The following is an 18,911-nucleotide window of genomic DNA, read 5'->3' as shown; positions in this document are numbered from 1 at the left end:
TGCGATGACTGGATTTCAAATGTCACTTGCTTAGCACTATGAAATATTTAATTTAAGTTGTAATACAGTAGCCCGCAAGAGCTTAAATTGGAGGTCTCCTGTGTTAGTCAGCAGCTATCAACAAACACACTTAAAAGCCTGTTTCTCCCCCGAAAATCTCCTGGCCCAGGTGTGGGAGCAAGGGGAGCCAGGAGGGAAGACCCTGCCTTTGCTGTGGGTCGGTGCTGGCCCCCGGCTCATCGCTGTAAATCTTTGCGGTGGGTGCCCCCCACCTCTGCCCTCCTGGGGCATGTGTGGGTGGGGGAACGCGACCGCCGCCACCGCGGCGCTGGTGGCTTTACGCTTCCGATGGTGGCCGCTGCTGGCCCAGCCTCCAGTGCCCGCGGTGGGGGTGGCAGCTCGGTGGGAGCTGGCAGCCCCTCAGCCGGTGCCCGGTTTGGGGACGGCGCGTGGGCTGCGGCCGTGTCCTGCCGGGGCGGGTTGGGATGTGGCCCTGGGGAAGGGTCTCTCCTCGCCGTGCTGGCCTGGCAGCACCTCCCAGCTTTGTTTTCTCCTTGTGGCTCAGGAACAAACCCAGCTGTAAGCCATTCGGTTTGGCTATGCAGAGGGAGCGGCGCTGGCCCGTGCTCTCCCAACTGGGACTTTCCACGTTTAATGCGATGACCTCGTGCCGGGTCCCGCGCGTGCGGTCAATCCGCTTCTCCGGGAACTTGCTCGTGCAGCTGCAGCGAGGGGCACGAGGCGCTGCCGGGGCTCGCATCCCCCGCATGGGTCTTTTTCCAAGAAAAATTACTTGCAGCAAGTTCAGTGAGGAGACGGGCAAGGGTCCGGACTGGGACAGGGGTTCCCTGGAGCGGCACGGGAGGGACAGCGCGTGCGGGGAACTCCAGTACCAGCAAACGCCCCAACGTGTGGCATCGCCTCGTCGTTTATGGGTCTGTGCGAGTTGCCGGGAGGGTCGGGGCTCTGCCGGGGTGACGGGAGCCAGCCCTGTGCCCGGAGGAGACGGTGCCGTCTCACAAGTGGTGTCTGGATTTGATTTCAGGGGGATTTGAAAACCCCCTGCATGTAGCGCCTAGGGAGGAGCAGCAAGGCCAAGATGTGCCCTGGGGCTGCATCGGGTTGCGCTCCTCGAGGCTATTTTGAGAGGCGAGCGGTGCGGAGGGGGGGGAGCAGCCAGAGCCTCATCCCTTCGGCTGGACATCACTCCTCCCGCAGCCGCCCCGCGGCGGACGGTGTGCCAGGGTGGCATCACCGCCTCCTCCCCAAAACTTAGCCAAGCCGCCTGTTTTATTCCTCTCCCACCATGACCTTTCAGACCCCCGCCTCGCCGGCTCTTCCCTGGATGATGCCAGGCCCGCCGGGTGCCCTGTCCGCCGGCATCCTCCGGGAGCTTTGTGCCCTGCTTGCGCTTGGCATCGCACGAGGGCTCAGTGCCGGGTGGCTGCACCAAGGGCAGGCAGGGCCTCAAGCTCGCCGCGGGCTTGCAGGGAGGGTGGCTCTGCCCTAATCTTTGTGCTGATCATACGAAACCTGAAGGATTTTGTGATCTTGCAAGCCCCGTGCCAGGCATTCCTCAGCTGGCAGCGTGCGGAGCGGCAGCCGGTCGGGATGATGAATCGCAGGCGCCTCAGCCTTTCCTCTCCCGCTGCTCCCTTAACGCTGTGCTAACATTTACAGCTCGACCCCCGGGGACAAAATGTCACGTTCCCTGCCTGTCTTTGCTTTGATTTTTCCCTCCGCTGGTGTGAGAGCGGGTGGGTCGCTGCCGGAAGCCCACCATCGCCCACCCGGGAGGGACGGGACCCGGCCGCGGCGCGTGCCCGGGGCAGCGCGATCGCCCGCCCCAGCACCGTCTCATCTGTCATTCTAAAGAGACACACAGCCCGTGCTCCCTGCCACCACCACGTTCCCTCTCTCGTTACCCCACACTCTGCCCCTTTGGCCCCTGCCGAAGGTGATAAATCACCGCGTTACCGACGCGGCGTTAGAAGCTGAGGGATTGCGGGACCCTGGGAAGGGGAGATGGGAGGCAATTCCCGGGTTTCTGGGGCGGACGGGCGCGTTCTCCGCACCGCTGGGGTAAAGCAGCGTTGTTATCTCCACGGCGTCTCCTTGGCTTCGGGTTTTAGCTGTCCTCGCCGTCCGGGAGCGGGGCTGCGATCTGCTGATTCAGGGGACGCGCGGCCCTGCGGTGTTAGTGATCTCCGGTGCGCGGAGGAGAGGACAGGCACCGCAGCACCCGCGCGCCCCTGCAATGCCCTCTGCCTGCCCGGGGGGGCTGCAGGACGTCCTGCGGGGCTGAGGGAGACCACCCCGGGGTAAGAGCCAGCCTGGGTGTTTGGGGGGGGGTCAGACCTGGGGTGTGAGGGTGGTGTGAGCCCCCCGCGTGCCCTGGTCCCCGTGCCAGGAGCCAGCCTGCAGCCCTGGGACTGGCTGACGCTAATCCTTGCGGTGATTTATGGACTGATCCTAAAATGTGCCTCGCTCCGGCATTAGCGGAGCATATGTTGGGGCTGGGGGAGGGGGGTGGTTTGATGCCGTGTTACGAAATGCTGGAAGTGGTGTGGGCATGGCCAGGGCCCTCTGAAATCTGTGGTCTGCCTGTATCGGCTCAGCTCTTAGTCCGGGATGTCGGAGCATCTCCCGATGCCGTAGCGGGTCTCCTGGGCCACCTCCACCCCCAGGGGACAACGCGCCCGGGCCAGTTGCCTTCATGTCCCTCTGCCAGCGGCCGGTGCCTCTCTATGAAGCTGGAGGGGGGATTCTGTGGGTCTGACCTTAGGGGCAGCCCGGGGGGGCTCCCCCACCTCCCCGACCCCCCGCAGAGCCCATGTCCGGGGCGCTCGCCTGCTCTCGGCTGACGGCAGCTCCTTGGGCGCAGGCTCCTGCCAGCTGGCGCCGGCCGCCCCGCGTGACGCTGGGCGCCTTTTGGGGACTTGCTGAGCCGCAGGCACCCGGCTCCTGCTCGCCCCGGCCGGAGGCTGCTGATGAGGGCTGATTTAGTGGCGATCGAACCGCGTTCGGAGCGTTCCTTGAAATACGAGACAAGCGTCGGAAACTCTGCGGGCGTAGGGGTGTCTGCGGTGCCCTGACGGCCGCGGCACACGGGCTCGGCGGCTGCCAGGGCAGGTTCCGCACTCCCTTTGCCGGCGACCAGGTAAGACCCTCCCCGCGCTGGGCTGGGGGCACCCGGCGCTGCCCCTTCAGCGCCCACTTTGCCCAAATGGGAGGGCGGGCTGGAGACGGGCTGTGCCGGCGGTGAGGGTCTGCGTGAAGGTGGGATGGGGCGGCTGCCGCCCCCCAGCTGGGCTCCTTTGTGCCCTTGGGGGGGTCGGGGGCTCCCCGGGGCTCTGGAGGGTGGGCACAGCCAGGGGGTCCCGGTGCAAATACCCGCCTGGCCCCTGTGTGTGGCAGCGACGGATCACGGAGCTGCTCCGAGACTGCTGTTGGTGGTGACTTTCATATGAATTCTTATACTTCTGTTGCTTTTATTTACTATGACGTGCACTCAACCAGGGATAAGGAAAGTGGATTCGAAGTTACGGAATCGTGTGAACTCAAATCAGATTTTTTTTTAATTTTTTTTTTTTAAGATTTCTTGCTCTCTTAGAGAGTTCATCCAGACTTGAGGTTCAGGTGGTAGTTTCCCTGATTCCACGTGGGTGAACGGGACACATCTTCAGATTAGCAATTTTGATGCCGCTCGAGCTCCGTGGCGACGGCGGTTTCACTTGGGTTGGAGGTTCTGGCCCCGCATGTTGGGTCTGTTGTGTTTGGGCCCGATAAAAGACCCGCGGGACACAAATTGGGGCCGATGGCAGGAAGGAGCCCGGGGGTCCCTGCCGGGGTGGGACTGGGAGAAGGACCCCAGGCAGATGCTGAGTCTGCATCAGCGTGGGAACCTCTGGGCTGCATTTAACCGTGCTCCCAGGGACGGCCCCGCTGGGTCCGTCCTTGTGCTATCCGGAGTATCGGAACAGAGACGAAGGACCCAATGTGCACTGAACCTGCTTTCTCACCAGGATTTTGTAGAACCCTACCATCCCTGTGCCTTAGCTCATGCTCAGGCAGCTGCTTCTCTGTGTGCAAGCCTTTTCCCCCTGCTAAGGAGCAGCTATTTGGAGTCCTGGGGGGGGGGGCCCAGCATGGAGAGTGGGTGGCTACAAGACCTCTGCCACGTGCCCTGAGCTCCGGCTCCTCCTTTGCCGGCTGAGGGTGCGTAAATGTGTCAGCACGCTGCAGATGTCTGCTGGCATGACCTCCGCTAATCCCCCTCGCTCCTCCCTGCCGGCGTCGGGGGCTGCTGTCACCCACGAGCTCCTGGCAGAGCCACCCGGCAGAAGGTGGCCAAGTGTGGCCACAGGGCACTGCGTGGTCCACCGGGACTTGACCCTCCTGGGGTCGGGGGGGATGCTGCGTCCCTGTCCTCGCGGGGTGCGCGGGCAGCTCCCGGCACGGAGCCGCTCTCTCTTCAGCCTGTGCGGGACGTTGTAGTTTCTGAAGCAGTTTTGGTTCACATTCAGGAGCTGAAGTAAAGGATGTCCCAGCACGGGGCTTCTCCAAAAACTCGTCCCCTGACTGCACAGAGCAGCCTCCGGGATGTCCCCTGCAGAGGGGACCACAGGGCAGGGATAAACCTGGCTCGCGCAAAGGGAACCTGGAGGCACCTGGGGTCTTGGGACATGGGGTCTCGCTGCCGTGTGTTACACCAAGGACCGGACAAGGCCAGGCCCTGGCTGCTCCGGGGACTGGTTGAGGTTCTGCAGTGGCTACCGTTCATTTGGACTGTGGCATCAGCTCAGCGGTGCCCAGGGATGCAGCGTCCCTGGGGTTGGTGCCAGCGCTGGGACGGAGTCCTGCTTCCCTGGACCCTGCTGCAAATGCATCTGGTCTGGCTCCTGGGGGCAGAAATCGCTGTTGGTGGGGAAGGGTGGTCCGTGGGGGCTGAACTGGGGGGGGTCAGGGAACAGAGCGGCCGCTGCAGAGGTGCTGGAGCAGGTGGAGCAGCGTGTCCTTGCCCAGCCGGGCCCCGCTCCGCTGCTTCCCTTCCACGCGCTGGGGTGCTCTCTGGAAAGGAGACGAGTTCTGCTGTCGTGCCCCCTCTATAAACGAGAGTCTTCCTTAGTTCGAATATTTAAAGCCTGGATTTTAAATTCTCTCTAACGTTTGTCAGCACTTTACAGCCTTTTGCAATGTGTTTATGGTGTTATTAAAAAAAGAAAGAGGGGGAGCGACCCGAGGTTATGGGCCACTGTAAAGAGTATAAAACTGAGCTGAAAATGCTGGAGCGGCTGTGCCGAGCCGCCTGCCTGCCGCCTACTGTGCTGCTCGGCTGGGGACACCACCGCTGGCTGCCGGAGTGACGGGGGACGGCAATCCCAGGCTCAATTTGTTATTCCAAGTGATCGCGAACAGCAAGAGCAGTTGAGGAGTAGAGGGGAATAGCTCCCTCAGACTCAAAGCTACAGGCCTGGGCTGTGTGTCTGCGGGGTGTCCGGGGCTCGGGGACCGGTGGGGGCCATGCCGGGTGGGCAGCGCATCCCGGGAACGCCGTGCGGTGGGAGGATGGGCGCTTTGACGCTGCGGTGACACCCAAGCTGCTCTGACCTTCTTTTATTTCAGAGAGATTTGGACATCTGTCGGGGAGCTTTTCGCACCCCGCAGAAGCCTTTGGCCCCGCTCGGTCGGGCAAAGTAGCCCTCGGGGGCTCCCGGCAAAGGGCAGCAAGGAGCGCGGGTAGCGGGGGGGCATCGCGGGCCGGGGGAGGTGTCGTTTGTGCTGATCAGCCAGGTGAAATCTGGGCAGAGGTGGGTGAGTTGGAGCTCAGCAACCCGCCCCCCCCCTTCCCAGTGGAGCCCTGCACCCCTTGGGAAGAGCCACCCGAATGATGAGGTTGCCATGGGGAAGACAAAAAGCCTTCCTCCATGGGGAAGACAAAAAGCTGGGCTACATCAGCCCCGGGGTGGGATGGGGACAGTGGAGTTGGGGTGCGGTTGACCCTGTGCGTGGGGCTGGGTTTGGCTCAGAGCCCCTGCGTCACCTTGGGGGTGGGGGGTGGGGGGTGTCGCCTAACCTTCACTGTGCCTCGGTTTCCCTCCCTTGCCTTGTGCGGGCACCGTGAGTACAACCACCATTGTGGAGACAGGGTGAGGGCCGGGCTGGCCATGGAGAGGACCTCTCGGGGACCTCAGCCCAGGTCAGGGGCCATTATTCAGGTGCTGGGGGCCATTATTCAGGTGCTGGGGGCCGAATAGCCCCCTAAAGGCCCTCAGTGCTTTGCTGAAAAGGTGAAATCTGCCCCAAAGTAGCCGTCAGTCAGGGAGCTGCGGCTCCTCGCCTGGGCAGTGACCTGTCCCAGCCACAAATCGCCAAATTCATGGTCCTGACACCTGAGAAGCAGAACGGGCGCAGCAGAACTTAAGTGAATGAGACGAGCGTGCGTGCAATTAGGACAGGCCTTTTAAACGCTGCAACGAGAGCCGGGACAGGGAGCCTCAGTCTAATCAAAGCAACAGCAGTTCCTTTTTTTAAGACAAGGGAGACTTTTGGGATGCTTTGTCCACATAATGTTCCAATTTTAGCTCCGCATCCCGGGATGCGATTGCATTAAAAATACCCGGGGAGGGGGAGGACGCCAAGGGCAGCCGGGGACCTGCCTCCGCTGGCGTGTCCCCACCAGCGCTCCGCGTGTCCCGCGGCGTCCCTGGGGCCCCGTTTCACATTCCCGATGCCGATCGTCTCCCAGATCTGCTTTCCGGCTGCTCCGCTAATGGTTATTCTGGTAAAAACCCTCTCCTCGGGGTCCCACGGGGCTCCCCTGCTCATCCAACTGCCATGGGGCATCGATGGCAGTGAGATTTTTGGGGAAATGCCCACACACGAGGTGGTCGGGTTGTTTGGTGAGCTGCCGGGGGGGGGGCGGTCACGGCTCCTCCTGCTGCTGCGTTGGCCCCGAGTCCGGGAGGTTTCATTTGAAAAAGATCAGCTGGTTTTTGGTTTGTGTAAATAAAATTTAGGGTTTTTTTTTTTTTTTTTTGAAGCTTTCGGGGCTGGGCTGCGCTTGTTTCGCTCGCCTCAAGCACAAGGGCGATGCATTTTCTTTTGTTTGCATTGAAAGGTGAAGCTGGAGCTTCAGGAAAAATCCTGAGGTCCCTCGAGAGAGTCCAGGGCTAACAGGTACCAGAGGGCTGCACGCGAACTTCCGCCTCCTGCATCCTTCTGCCAAAAAGTAGATTTACTTATTTTTAATGTAAAGTTCCTTTTAGTTACGCTGCTTAGTATTTTTACCTGGTGAAGCAGGAGTTTAAGGCTCTTCTTGCTGACGCTTTTGGCTAGCCGTGCAGTCACTGGAAGGGACTGGAGGTGGTTGGTCCAACCTTCTGCTCGGTGCGCAGGAGGCTTCAACGCTGGAGCTGGTAGCGCAGGTCCTGGTCCATCCCCACCTGCGAGCCCCCTCCCTGGGCTAAAATGACGCCGATTCCTTCAGGAGACGGAGCCGAGCGCTGCAGCGGGCGTGGGGTCCTTGAGGTCCCCCGGGGTGACACTGGGCCGTGTCACCCTCCGTCCCTGCAGGTCCCGGCTTTTGCCTCCGGCTCAATTAACAGCTCGTGGAAAAACTTTCTGCGACTTTTTGCTAAATATAACTTTTAAGGGCGCTGCTTGCTGTCACCTCCAGGGAGCTGGGACACACCAGGACGGCTCTGGAACCTTGGAAATGCCCGAACAGCCCAGGACGGCGCTCGGGTGGGTGCTGGGTGGGAGCGCACCCCCGCACCGCGGCGAGGAGGGGGGGATCCCCGCTGCTGCCCCCCGGCCCCGCAGAGCCGCCCCCTCCCTCCCCCCCCCCCCACCTCCCCGGGCAGGGCTTTTCGGGAACCCCCCGACCCCCGTACGGACCGGGACGGGACGGGACGGCCCCGACCCGGCCCCTCTCCGGTTCGCGGGGACCGTCGCGGAGCGTCTGCGCCACCGCGGGGCCGCGGCCGGGGCTGCAGCGCCCGGAGCATCCCCCCCCCACACCCCCCGCGACAGCGTCCAGGGTATTTGGATTTTGCTGATCTGCTGTTTATGCATCAAAACCCGCTCTATCGGCGCGGCTGCGGGCGCTCCCCCCGCCTGATGGGTGCTGGGGGGGGTGGGCAGCCCCCGCCGGGCTCGGTGCTGAGCCCTGAGGGGCTGCTGGGCAACCGGGGACGCTTCTTGGGATGCTCAAGTGGCCGTTATCTTCTTCCCCTTGTTCTTTGGGGAGAAATTACAGGGCTCGTCCCGGAGAGGAGCCCGCGGGAACGCGGTCTGTCCCCTCCCGCAGCACCCGCGGGCAGGGAGGATGCGCTCCCCGTCGGTGCGGGACCAGTCCGTGTCCGAGGGGGTGTGCAGGGCGTCCCCCCACCCAGAGCAGCATCTGGGGCTGCTGGGTGAGGCTTTCCAGGCCGGTGCTGCATCGAGTCAGGCAGGAAGAGCGGTGGCTTTCGGGCTGCCCATTGCATGAAGCGAAGCCTCGGGTCTGGTCCCTGATGGCCGAGGAGTGCCGAGATGAACCCCCGTGTGGTGCCTGCGCGGCCCTTCCCAAAGATGCCGGGGACACCTCTGCACTGCGCCTTTGGGGCCACCCATGGACACCCCGTCCCCGCTCGTGGCCCCGGGGTGTCTCGGCACAGCGTGTCCGGGTGTATTTGTGACCGGCAGCTGCCAGCTCCAAGGTGGTAACTGGATCGCAGGGCTCGGGTGACCTTCGCGCCTCGCCAGGGCTCAGTTCTGGATGTCCCACCAGCTCCTGGTCCGGGGTCTCTCCCCAGGAGCTGGGCGGTGGGGACGGTGTGTCTGCGAGGCGCGGGCTGCAGGACGGCCATCCCCGGCTGACCTCAGCCCCTGCCATGGGCAGCTCCTCCGCACGGTGTCCCTCTGCGGGCCTGGGACTCTTTGCCAACGTGGATCGGTCCTGCAGAGTCCAGCGTTCAGGACAAGCTTAACGCGGGCAAGAAGGTGCTCGTGGCTTGAGGTGCCTGTCCTTCTCCTCCTGCTGCGGTGGGGATGGGCTGCAGGACACCAGAGCGGCACACCAGCCCTTCCAGTCACATTTCTTGCCTGCAGAGAGTTGGTTGCCATCCCACCTCTGCCTTGGGCCAGCTACGGGGTGACCGGGAGTGAACAGAGAGGCTTTGACTGGCCCGAGGAGTGTTGTCTGGTGCTAAAACTTGGAAGAAGTGGGTTATTCCCTGCTCCTGCACTAACCTCCTAGGAATGCCGCTGCTGCTCGCGTCGCCTTGCCTAAGGCAACTCCTTGCCGAGATGCAAACCCTGTTGCTTTCTCTCGGGGAGCCCCCCCAGATCCAGTCTGGGCAACCCAAAGGTGTAGGACTTGTGCCGGGTTTTCCTGACTCGCCTGGTCCCCCCCATCCTGGTCCCTCTGTCCTCACGGCGGGTCTGTCCTTCCTCCCGCAGGCATGAAGCGACCCCTGAGCCCATCCCACAGCCCCGAGAGCGGGCTGCGGCTGGTGGAGGTGGCCGGCTGCCCCCCGGGCCAGCCCGAGCAGCGCATGAAGCGGGAGAAGAAGCACCAGTCGTTCACGCTCTGCGAGGTCTGCAACATCCAGCTCAACTCGGCCGCGCAGGCGCAGATCCACTACAACGGCAAGTCCCACCAGAAGCGCCTCAAGCAGCTCAACAAGGGGAAGGTGCCGGCAGCCCAAGGTAGGAGCCGTCCCTCAGGTCAAGGTTGCCCAAAGGCTGCCCTTGCGCGGGGGCAGGTGCTCCGCTGGGCTTGGCGCGCTGGATTCAGGGGATGTTCGGGAATGCTGGGCTGTGTCCTCGGTGTCTGTCACTTGCTGGGCTGCCTGAGCTCTGGGGACTTCCCCACCCCACTGTCATTGATGGTTCTTCAAGTGATTTTGGGGCCTGAGAGCCCATGGTGCTGCTCGGACGGGTGGGCACGTGCGGGTCCTGTCCATGGGCAAGTGCGTCACTGGTACTCTGTGACTTCATGAGCATCTTCTCAGGTGTCCCTAGGTGACTTGTGCGGTTGGGATGAGCGCATCCAAGGGTGGAGTGGTCATTACTGGGTTACTGGCTCCCTGCTCTCCAGGTGCCCCCTTGACCCTCCAGCCAGGCTGTGACCGTGCTGAGTTTGGCTGCTGTTGACTCAAAACGCTGCTTAGATTTTGGTGCTGAGGGTCGAGGGTGGCTTTCTCAAAAGCTCTCAAGCTTTTCCAATACGGTTGGAGGGTTTTGTTGGAAACTGTGATCTGCTGAAGCTTCACCTGGATCTTTCTGTTGGGGAGCTCTGCCCTGGCAACCTGTGTTGACCCGCTGTGCCCGGGCAGCGTGCAACTGCCTTGGATCCTGCTGGCCCTTTGACAAGTAGCGTCCTTGGCAAATTGTCCCGTTGTGTTGGCTTGGGTGTGTGTTGGGGCGGGGGGTGGGGTGTCTTGCTGCTTTCTTGCTGCCCCGGGAGGGCTCCCACAGTGCGTTTGCGCAGGGAGGTCACTGGCCCCAGTCCCTCGTGCGAGGGGGAGCCGTTACCTGACCTCAGCTCACCGGGGTCCCAGCGAGCGCTGGGTATCGTCTGCTGCGTCACCAGCGCTTGACGGGCCCCATGACAAACCAGTCGAGCTGAGCCGCCTGGGGTCGATGTGTTTTAACAGGGTCGATCCGTGCGGGTGAGGAGGAAGCACCAGCATCGCAACAAGGGCAGGGTTTGTTTTCCATTTGTTTATCGCAAAAGCCAGGTAAGCAGCAGTGGCAGCCGAGACAGCTCCGTGCTTGCCCTTGGCAGGACGTTTTCAGGTCCATGGCTTTGTTTCGCCACGTGCTCAGGTGACGACGGGCTGAGCGCGCGGGACCTCGGGCCTTGCAGCGTTAGGAGACGGAGGTGTCTTTTCTGGGATGCTCCGGTGTCCGCCCTCCGAGGGGGATGCGCTCGGTGGCCTGTTTCACTCGCTGGTGGTCCACGTGATGCTCGGGGAGGGGCGGGGGGGGGATAGTGGTCTGAGGCTGCTGTGAATTGGGGACGGCTTCTCTTTTTGGATGGTGGAGCTGCTGTTAAATTGCCTAATTATTATAAAACACTTCGGTTGTGTGACGGCTGGCAAGAGAGCAGTCTGGTGTCATCCCTGCAGGCAGGCTCGGCGTCCGCTTGACGTTCGCAGCTCCGGGAGGCGCAGTCACGTATTAACTAGTTGTCGGGCTGCAGCACGAGGAAGGAGCACGTCCTCCGATGGCTGGACAAAGTCTCTGCGCCAGAGCAGCGCGGTGGCCCCCGTCACGCTGACCCTGATAACCAAGTCTCTGCCTTCCTGCCTGCTTTTCCCCTGATGTCCCCTCTGAGCCCCTCTTGCTAGTTCTCGGGGGCACTTTCCGAGTGGACGCGAAGGGCTGGCGCTCGCCCCGGGGGGTGCGGGTGGGGATCCCGGCCCCTGGCCCGGCAGCGCGGAGGAGATGCTGGCGCTCGGCGGATGCTGGTGCGAGGCGAGGGCTGGTTTGCCCTCCATGCCATCTGTCGGCATTTACCTGCCCTGGGCCAGCACAGACGAGCGCTGCGGATTTTCTCCGGCATCGAGGCAGGGAACCGTGCCCAAAATGTCACCCGCAAGGACTGACCGGCTCCGCCTGAGCCTTTCGCTGACGGGGTCTGCGTGGGCTCGGCAGCAAACCCAGGGGGTTTGTCCTTCCTGGGGCTGGGGCAGTGCCCGGAGCCCCGTGTCCCCAGCCTGGGGGTCCCTCTGGACCCCCTGCTGCCGTCGACGGGGGGCGGGGTGTCACTGGCTGCGCGTCCTGTGGCTGGCACTGGGGACACCCCACTTCGAGCTGCGCTGGGTGGCCGACTTGACAACTGCCCTCCTTTCCTTACAGACTAATTACAAGTTGGATTAATGAGCTGAGGTCTCCAAAGCACTCTGTAGCTGCTCGATGCCTTTATCGGGTGTGAGGGCGGCGAGAAGTTGAGGGGATGGGGAAGGGGCAGGAATATGCTGGAATCCTGTGAAACGGCGTGTTGGGTGCCAGCCCCCCGCTGCCCCTCCGCGGCCCCCCAGGAGCTGCTCCGCCGACGAGCGGTGAAGGGCTGGAGTCCAGCCCTGGTTTTGTCAGAAAATGTTTGTTTAATGACATCTGAAGGGCTGGCAAACAGATCTGCAACGCAAACAGCAAAGCAGCAGCGGGTTGCAGGGTGGTAAAACCCGCTGTGTTCTCCCCCCCGGCCTCTCCCCGCTCCCCCCCCAGCCCCGTTTCGCATGATGGGTGGTCGCGGCAGCGTCCCACGCATGCACAGCGTGATGCTTTCCGGGTACCGGGGTGGCCGCGGTGCTCGGTGCCATCACTGCTCTGCTCACTGGTGGCTTCTGGCACGTCTGCGCCGGGGGGTCCTGGGTGCGAACCCGGACCCCAGTTCTCCTCCGGTACTTTCTATCCCACCAACAACCAAATTTCCACAAAGGCAGGGAAGTGCTGACGGGACCAGGCTCACAGCCGGGTCGGGAGGATGCTGGTCCCCAGCAAAGCGAGAGGGTGGGCAGCCGGGCGCTGCGGTCGGTGCCAGGGCCCTGGCTGCGGTGCCCTGGCCTTGGCAGACCCCTGGGGATCAGCCTGTATAAATACCTGCTCCCGCTAAAGACGGGGCGGGCTGGAGCCATGAATTCCTAGCGTGGCAATGGTCATCTCGATGCCAAATCCTGCCCTCCCCGGTGGTGGTTTTGTTTGAGCAAAGGTGTCTGGGGTATGCAAAGGAGCTGGTCTGTTTATCATCGGTTACTGACAGATGGAAATATCGCCTGCTATTTTAATGGGAACAGGGCTCATAAATTCCAGCATGCAGCTTCCAGATTCTCCCCTCCCTGGTCCCGGTTGGGGCTGGATGGGAGGCTGTCCAGGGATGAGTTTCCTACCGAGCCAAAGAATCTCGGAGCACACGAGTGCGTTCTCTGTGCTCCGGCGTCATCCCCGACCTCCGCCAGCGTCCAGGGCCGGGGACAGAGCGTCGCAGCCCCGGGGGCTTTGCTGCGCTCTCAGCCTCGCGCGCGCTTCGCTCCGGCGTTCAAGGTGAAGTCGGCTTCTGCTGGCGCAGGGCTGCGGTTTGCTTATGTGGGGAAATTACAGGCGGCATCTGCTCCCCTCGCCCCCCCCACCCCGTGCCTCCTACCCCCCCGCGCCGCCGCGGTGCCCGGGCAGGACGCTGGCTGCTCCCGCTGCAGCCCGCTCCGCTCCTCCGGAGCCGACCTTCTCCCCCACGCTTTTGTTCACAAATGTCATTTCCAGCTTTGTCACTGGCAACCTTTCCCAGCCTCCCGAGGCGTGAGCGCGGGGCGGTGGGGGGGGGGTGGTGGGCACGTGGCCGCCAATCACAAATTAGAGCTGGGAACCGGCTGACGCGATGCCCGTGTCCCCACCGTGCCGGTCGCCTAGGGTGCCCCAGCACTGCCGGTGTTCAGTGCCACCCGGCCCCGCGTCACCTGCGCTGGGAGAGGGGCTGATCCCCCCCAAAGCCACCGTCTGGGGAGGGGGGGGACCAGCTCTTTCTGCCTTGCCCGGGTGGGCTGGGAAGGCCGCGGGTGCTGCTGGTGGGGTGGCAGGAGGGGATGCGCGGGGCTGGGCAGAGCCTGGTGCCCCATCACACTCCTCTTGGACCCCTTCACGGGCCAAGCCAGCGCCTTTGGGTGCTAAGAAGGTGCACCCGGTCACGGCAGACGTGGCCCCATCTCGGGCGGCCCGGCGTTTGCCCAGGCAGGTCCTGGCCAAGCCGCCCCTCCGGCGATGGGCTCAGCCCGGCGCAACCCCCGGAGAAGGCGGCTACTGCGGGTCTCTGAGATCGTGCCAGCCCTGGGGCAGCCTTGGGAGGAGAAGGGTGGTGGTGGGGTGTTTATTGAAGACAATGGATTAAATGAAATAATCGAGTTAGGCAAAGATGGGATATTCCTTTGAGCTGGAATCTCTGTCTCGCGCTGACATCTACAGCTACATCAAAGGCAGCTTTCGCAGGCGCCGCTCGATCTTCCCCGTTTCCCCTCTGGCTCCTCTGCTCAGTTATTGCTGCGAAGGCTGTAATCGCTCGCGTTTTGTGGAGCAAGAGCCGTGGAGGAGCTTAGCTGGCAAACAGATGCGATAATCAGTATCATTACAATTTATTAGCTCAATGCCAGAAAGACCCCCAACTTAAAACCAAAAAAAAAAAAAAAAACAAACCCAAAACCAACAAATTATTGTTCATTAGGCATTTTCTTGCAAGGCAAATCACAGATTTCTGTTGTCTCCTGTTGAATTGCAGCGCGGCAGCAATTAGATACGGGATGTCCACAGATGAAAGATGTTTTCGTGTTGCAGATGCCAGTTCAAATCCAACTGGGTCAAGAGTGATTTAATTACTGCCTCTTAATTTTTTTTTTTTCGAGTGTGCCCAAGAGTGAGCTCAGTTTGCTCTGGGTCTCCTCGCGTTCCCGCAACCGGGAGTCGGAACCCCCCCGTACTGGTGCCAAATGAGCAGAAATAGCTGTGCCCCCCGCCAAGAACAGGCAGCGGTGGCTGCGGGGACAACGTCCAGCGTGGTTTTTGTGCGGGTGCAAACCGTGGGGTGAGGGCAGGGGACAGGGGACAAGGCTCTGCTGCCTTCCTTTCTTCCTCCTGCATGGCCCCAGGGGCTGCCAGTCACCCGTCCAGGACGGGGCTGAGCTGGAGCATTTCAGGAATTTCTTGCTGTCCACTGCTCACAAAAAAAGGCCCTTCTGCCGGTGTCCCAAAAAAGTCACGGGGTGTAAAAAGCAGCCCGAGCTGCCGGATCCGCGTCCCCGGGCCCTGTCAGCTCGCATCTTGCTGAGACTCGGAAGGAAAACGCTCTCCTCCCCGGCAGATCCGAGCCGACAGCAGCTCCGACACCCTTGACGGGGGCGGTGGGTGCTGGGGGTGGTGGGAAGGACACCCTGCTGGTCACCTCCTGCGCCAGGAGGGTCCGTGGGAGCCCCGAGCCCGCCTCAAACCGCCTTTCCCGGCTCCTCCAAACCCAGTGCTGAGGCCAGCTGTGCCCCGGGGCTCATCCATGCCACGAGCTCTTCCTCCGCTCCAGGTGTCCCTATGGCGTTTCGTCCCTATGGCGTTTCGTCCCCAGCCCCTCCACGGGGTTGCCCGCTGCCGTCCCCCAGTGCTGGCCCCGGAGCTCCCCGCATCGCTGCCCCCCCCTCGGCAGCGTTGCATGGGGGTAACTGCTGCTGGCAAAGGGAAAGATCCCGGTGCCCCCCCAATTAGCCGCTGCGCTGTCTGTCTGTGCGCGTTTGTGGAGCAGAAAGGTTTGAGATGAGCAGAGAAATCGCTGTGACAGCTTCAGCATCGCTGGGTCTGCGGCGCAGGGGACAGGCCCCCGGGGGGGGGGGACGTGGGGACCCCATGGGAGCCTGTGTCCCTCCGGGGACCCGGGGAGGGGCTGGCGGTGCTGCACGGGGGGGTGCCAGCTGAACACCCCCCCACCCCCGACTCTGGCAGCAGGAGGGGCTGCTTCTGGGTGCTGGGGGGGACCCACTCCCCTCAAACATCTCCTGCATTGCACGGAGGACGGTTTACCCACACGAAAGCATTGGGTTGGGGTGTTAAAGGGGGTCTCCAGGGGGGTCCTGGGGTGCTGCATGAAGCCGGGGGTCCCTGGTCATCACCCGGGCCGTCGCTGGCCTGGGCCAGCTGCTCTCGGCCAGCAAAGGGGGGGGTTCCCAAAGCCTTTGGCACTGGCCAAGGAGATCCATGGGCGTGCGTTCTGCGGGGCCAGGATAACCCTGAAAACCAGCCGGAATGTCACCCGGGAAAGCAGAGTGCCCTGGCGTGAGGAGGGAGGGGAGCTGGGGGGGGCTGACCGTGAACGCCAGCCGCTCCGTGATCCCGCTCCATGCGCCGGCGTCTCGGGGGTCAGCTGCAGGGGGGGTTTCCTCCTGCCTTCCCCCTGCTGCTCTCTGCTGTCAGAGCTCATCAGCCGTTAATTACCAAGAAAATGGGTGCCAATCTATTTTTATTCTTTTTTTTTTTTTTTTTCAATTTCATGTTATGCGCAGAATCCTTTAATTGCCTTTAATAAACAGGGCGATGCTCGGTGGCGCTTTGTCTGCAATAAAATCTAATGTATTGATTTAAACAATATGCAAACAGGCGGGATTAGAGTCTAATTGGGGACTAATCAGGGTGCAAGGGCCGTGTCGCTGGTGGGGCCGGGGCTGGGCTGTCCTCGAGGTCCGGGGCAGACGCTGGGGAGGTGTCCGGCTCCTCTGGCCGGGATGACCCATCCGTTACTAGCCCAGGAACCCCGCCAGGAGCTCCACCAGCCGTGCCACGGTGGGGAAAGGCGGCTTTTCTGGCTTCCTCCTTAATTTTTGCGGTGGTTTTGCTGCTCTCCTGCTTTGGCGTCCTTTTTTTTTATTTTTTGAGAAATTTGGCAGGGAAAGCAAAGGATCCGGCTGCCCCGGGAGCTGTTTGCTGGGCACGGCCGAGCGGGTCTCTGAGCGTAACGTCGGATGACGGGAATAATTATAAATATCGGGGGGGAAAAGAGCAGTTGGGAACGAGAAGGAGGGATGGGTGGGTGGGGAAGGGCGTGTGGGGGGTCTCGCAGGGGCTGGACCCCCCCGGGAGCAGAGCCCGTACCAACCGAGGATGTGGAGGCAACGCATAGAGTCGTAGAATGGGTTGGGTGGGAAGGGACCTCTAAAGGCCATCTAGTCCAACCCAGTGAGCAGGGACATCTGTAACTGGATCAGGTCGCTCAGAGCCGCATCCAGCCTGGCCTTGGATGTCTCCAGGGATGGGGCCTCCACCCCCTCTCTGGGCAACCTGGGCCAGTGTCTCACCACCCTCAGTGGAAAGAACTTCTTCCTAATGGCTCATCTAAACCTGCCCTGCTCTAGTTTAAACCGTTGCCCCTCGTCCTATCGCTACGTGCCCTTGCAAACAGCCGCTTCCCATCTCTCCTGGAGCGCCTTTAGGGACTGGAAGGGGCTCCAAGGTCTCCCCGGAGCCTTCTCTTCTCCAGGCTGAACCCCCCCAGCTCTCTCAGCCTGTCCCCACAGCAGAGGGGCTCCAGCCCTCGGATCATCTCCGGGGCCTTCTCTGGCCCCGCTCCGACAGCTCCGTGTCCTTCCTGTGCTGAGGGCTCCGGAGCTGGACACAGTACCCCAGGTGGGGTCTCCCCCGAGCGGAGCAGAGGGGCAGCATCCCCCCCTCGCCCCGCTGCCCACGCTGCTGGGGATGCAGCCCAGGACGCGGTTGGCTTTCTGGGCTCGGGCTCCCCTGAACTTCCCACGAGCCGACCCGCCCCCGCCCCCCGGGTTAAACCATCATCTTTAATACTCGGCTGCGACAGACGCGGCATCTACCCGGGCGGTGATCGATAACCTCCTCGTAGCCCAACAGCAGCGGGGCTCGCGTTTGAAGCTTCCGTGCGTTTAGCCAACATTGAGCGAAGGACGAGCATACGGAGTCCTCCTGCTCGGTTGGCCTCGCCTGCTCCCTTCAGCTGCGAGCAAAGATGATTAAAAATAGCTTTTCAGATCAGATTTGAATAACCCGGAATCTCAGTGGGGGAAATTTAATGGGGTTTTTTTGTGTTTTTTTTTTTTTTTTTTTTCCACATCTTAAAGATGTTTGCTGGGATCAGGTGTCACTTGAAGAAGCGCGGTTGTGTAATTGTACATTTTCCTTCCCTCTGCTCATTCCCAGGTTTTTCCCTTCCCCCGTTGGGGCTCGGGGATGTCCCTCGGGGCTCCGCGGGGAGCAGACGCCTTGTCTCAGCCCAGCTCCGAGGGGCGAGAAGGGGAGCGATTTCCCCCGTCGCCGGGACCTGGCAGAAAAGCTCTGTTTTGCTGAATGTTATACCAAAAAAGCCATTTTGATACTGCAAAAGCCATTTCGCGTAAGGGAAAAGGGCCCGTGGGCTCCGTGCGAGCCCAAACCCTCCTCCCGGCACATCAGCCTTGTGCCGGCCCATTAATCTGGAGAGAACTGCTCCCTTTTTAAATCCTCTGAAAATACCCCATTAACTTGCTCTCCCTCTGAAAAGCCCAGCTATTCAGCTTATCGTGGATTAATAACTGTATCATAATTAATCTCCGATTTTTATGGAGTCGGTAACTTCAAATAAAAAATAAATTGATTAGCCGTTAACTTTTGCTCAAAGGATTTTCTGGATGCGGTTGCCTTCCCCGTCGGGGTGCTGCCCCCTCTGCTCCGCGCCCGGATTCCTGCCCAGAAGCTTCAGGGATTATTTTTTTTTTTTTTTTCCTGACACACTTATTCTAAAATGATCCTTAAATTTTAAACTCTCAGCCAAAAAAAAAACCCAAATGACACGGAGGAGCTACCGGGCTTGGCTTTGTGATGGTGTGTGATGCTCGGAGCGAGGAGGAGGTCGGGGGTTGGGGGGGGGGGGTCACAGTGGGGGCCAGGGTTGATGCTGCGCTGCATCCGCGGGAGGGGTTGGCCTTAAAAAAATAAAATTAGAGACCAAGCCAAAAGATAACAAACTAAGATACGGGCTGTGTCCGTCCGAGGGGGGCATCCCCGGGGATGGGAAAAGCGGAGAGCTTTGATCCCAACACCTGGTCCCGTGTGCGGCCGATCCCTCCTCTGATAACGTGCCAGGCAAATTTAGTGCTGCTTTGCCCCCTGCCCCCCCCCCACCCCTTTTTTTTTTCCCCCTCTTAAAATCACTCTCATCAAAAGGCTGCGGCTGTTCCTGGAAGCTGGAATAAGGGGCTTTAGTCCTTTCAGTCCCGGGGAGATGCAGCATCCCGGCGTGTCCGACGCAGCATCCCGGTGTGCCGCTGCTGGTGCCGGGGGTGAGCTGGGACGAGCTATTCGGGACGGGCTTTGGGGGAGCCATCGGCTTAAATCCCAGCTTTGGGATACCCAGAGGGGTCTGGCCCTTGGCTGAGCCTTCTTGGGGGGGGGGTGGT

At 61.5% G+C, this 18,911-nt stretch overlaps 1 protein-coding gene across 3 annotated transcripts in view; it reads left to right on the top strand.

The window, feature by feature from the left end:
* ZNF385C (zinc finger protein 385C) overlaps nucleotides 1-18,911 on the top strand; it is an 81,259-nt gene that overhangs the window by 18,943 nt on the left and 43,405 nt on the right. For all 3 annotated transcript variants that reach the window (XM_063354820.1, XM_063354819.1, XM_063354821.1), the window contains exon 2: nucleotides 9,445-9,693. In XM_063354820.1, coding sequence (XP_063210890.1) covers nucleotides 9,445-9,693 — 249 coding nt within the window. The remainder of the gene's footprint in view (nucleotides 1-9,444; nucleotides 9,694-18,911) is intronic.

Source organism: Chroicocephalus ridibundus, chromosome 17 (assembly GCF_963924245.1).
Source record: "Chroicocephalus ridibundus chromosome 17, bChrRid1.1, whole genome shotgun sequence".
Lineage (NCBI taxonomy): Eukaryota > Metazoa > Chordata > Aves > Charadriiformes > Laridae > Chroicocephalus > Chroicocephalus ridibundus.
Note: the sequence above shows the minus strand (reverse complement) of the source record. Positions and strands in the feature narration are given on the sequence as shown.